We start from the raw sequence: 1,925 nt of genomic DNA, 5'->3' as shown, positions 1-1,925 counted from the left end.
AGCTGATAAGAGAAGAGCTCAAAGGTAACAAAGTGTAAATAAGCAAGTAACAAACATATATATATATATATATATAGTATATATATGTAATTTGTTGAATTTACTAATTTATATAAAAAATTTTTGAAAATTGTTTAGATTTTTATTTTTAGATTTATCGTATCAGTTTGTTTCAAATAAATTTGATGAAATATTCCAGAAAGCTCGTTTGGCTCGTATTCGAATAGTTAAAAATGCCAGTGGTAAAGCATTGTATAGTAAGAAGAAAGCACATGAAGCACGGATGCAAGCATTCGAACAAGGATTATTAAGCTTTGATTCATTGAAAGATGATGATATTTTTGAAATTCAACATCGGCATTTGTTACAATGTTTAGAAAAAGCTACCGTAATTAATCAATTTATTTATTTTTTCTCTTCCTTTTTTTTGAAACAATTTCGATATTATTTTTAAATTACGATTGAATGAATTGGTATTCGAAAATGTAAGCATTGTTAAGCTATTGTATTACTCTGGGATTAGTGTTTGAATTATTGTCAATACCGGAAAGCTTATGTCGCATTGAATGAGACAATGCACTGTTGCTCTCAGAATATTTTAATTGGTCAAAATTTTTGAAAAAAAAAAAATTGTTTATACTTAAAGTTGGTATTCTTTTCATCATAAAATTTCGCCATACTTGTGATCATATTGAAAATTTACATTCAAAATCAAATTTAATAATAACAGTATTATGTAAATTTGTACTTGTCAATGAGTAATTTTTACAGGAAAGAGAACTAATTGAAAGAGATATTGTATCCAGTGACAACTTAAGAACAACTCCACCAATCAGTCCGTCCACATCCCAAGGTTTGTTGCCACCAGATAGCAATGGACATTCACGATGGTTCGATTGTTGCAATTCGTGTTATCGTGAGTTTAATTCAAACTATACCCAACTGATAAATTTATCCAATGAATATTTGGGAAGCATCGGAATATCTAAATTACTTGATCTATCAACTCAAACCTTAGCAAACAAAAAAATGGAAAAGAATTTGAATATAAGTCGCTAGAGAATTTGAGAGAAGTGATACTGAATGCACTGAATAAAGAAGAGGTTATATTATTATCCTTATGATTTCGAAATATTTAGAAACATCCCAGGATTCTCCCTAGATTTCCCAGTAGAATATATTACAAACTATTATTTATTCTTTGGAAAAATCGGTTTTTGTTTGTGCAAAATTAGTTTTCAAGCAATTTACAGTTCAAAAATTCGATATGCTGCAGGAAATTCGCCTGATACTGGGTCCATCAACAGATCAGCAAAGACAAGCAGGAAAGAATCATTTTATGAACCCAATAAAAGTGATCACAAATGGCGATCGGCGGATGGACAACAGGAACAACAACAGCAACACCAAATGGATCAACGGAAACTGGGAAATGCCCTTGAAGCAAACCGTCTTTTTAGCACATCAGCATTATGATTGTGCGAAGCATCTTGGTACGATGATTATTATCGATCAAGAAGTCAGTGTACAAATGCACCAGACGTACGCTAAGATAATGACACGAAATTTTTCGCCATAGTACGGATGGATGAATCTGATAGACGGGTATGCGGTCAAGAGGACCAATCCGAGTTAAAACTTGCCGCCTCACTTGATTGTTCTTGGTGAAAAAATGATCCTTCCTTATTTATAAACTGGAAATACTGTTTCTCTTATGAAAATGATTGACAAATACATCTCCCACAATGTCTTTGATTGATAACAATATTAAATTTGTATAGCATCATGCAACAGCTAGAGCTATTCCCATAAAGGCAAATTCCTCAACAAGCAAATTTTTAGAGAAATTCGTTAAGAAGCTTCTGAATCTATTGAAGTCTTTCAAATATATATATATATATATATATATATATATATATATATAT

At 31.0% G+C, this 1,925-nt stretch overlaps 1 protein-coding gene across 1 annotated transcript; it reads left to right on the top strand.

The window, feature by feature from the left end:
* Nucleotides 1–283: 283 nt before the first annotated feature.
* LOAG_15107 (hypothetical protein) lies at nt 284–1,740 on the top strand (the record flags this gene model as incomplete). Its single annotated transcript, XM_003150599.2, has 3 exons — nt 284–388; nt 772–916; nt 1,277–1,740. The coding sequence occupies 3 exons, from the start codon at nt 284–286 to the stop codon at nt 1,474–1,476; spliced, it is 450 nt and encodes a 149-aa protein (XP_003150647.1). The 3' UTR covers nt 1,477–1,740.
* Between the last annotated feature and the right edge of the window lie 185 nt (nt 1,741–1,925).

This window comes from Loa loa (genome assembly GCF_000183805.2).
Source record: "Loa loa unplaced genomic scaffold supercont3.1524, whole genome shotgun sequence".
NCBI classification, from domain to species: domain Eukaryota; kingdom Metazoa; phylum Nematoda; class Chromadorea; order Rhabditida; family Onchocercidae; genus Loa; species Loa loa.
Note: the sequence above shows the minus strand (reverse complement) of the source record. Positions and strands in the feature narration are given on the sequence as shown.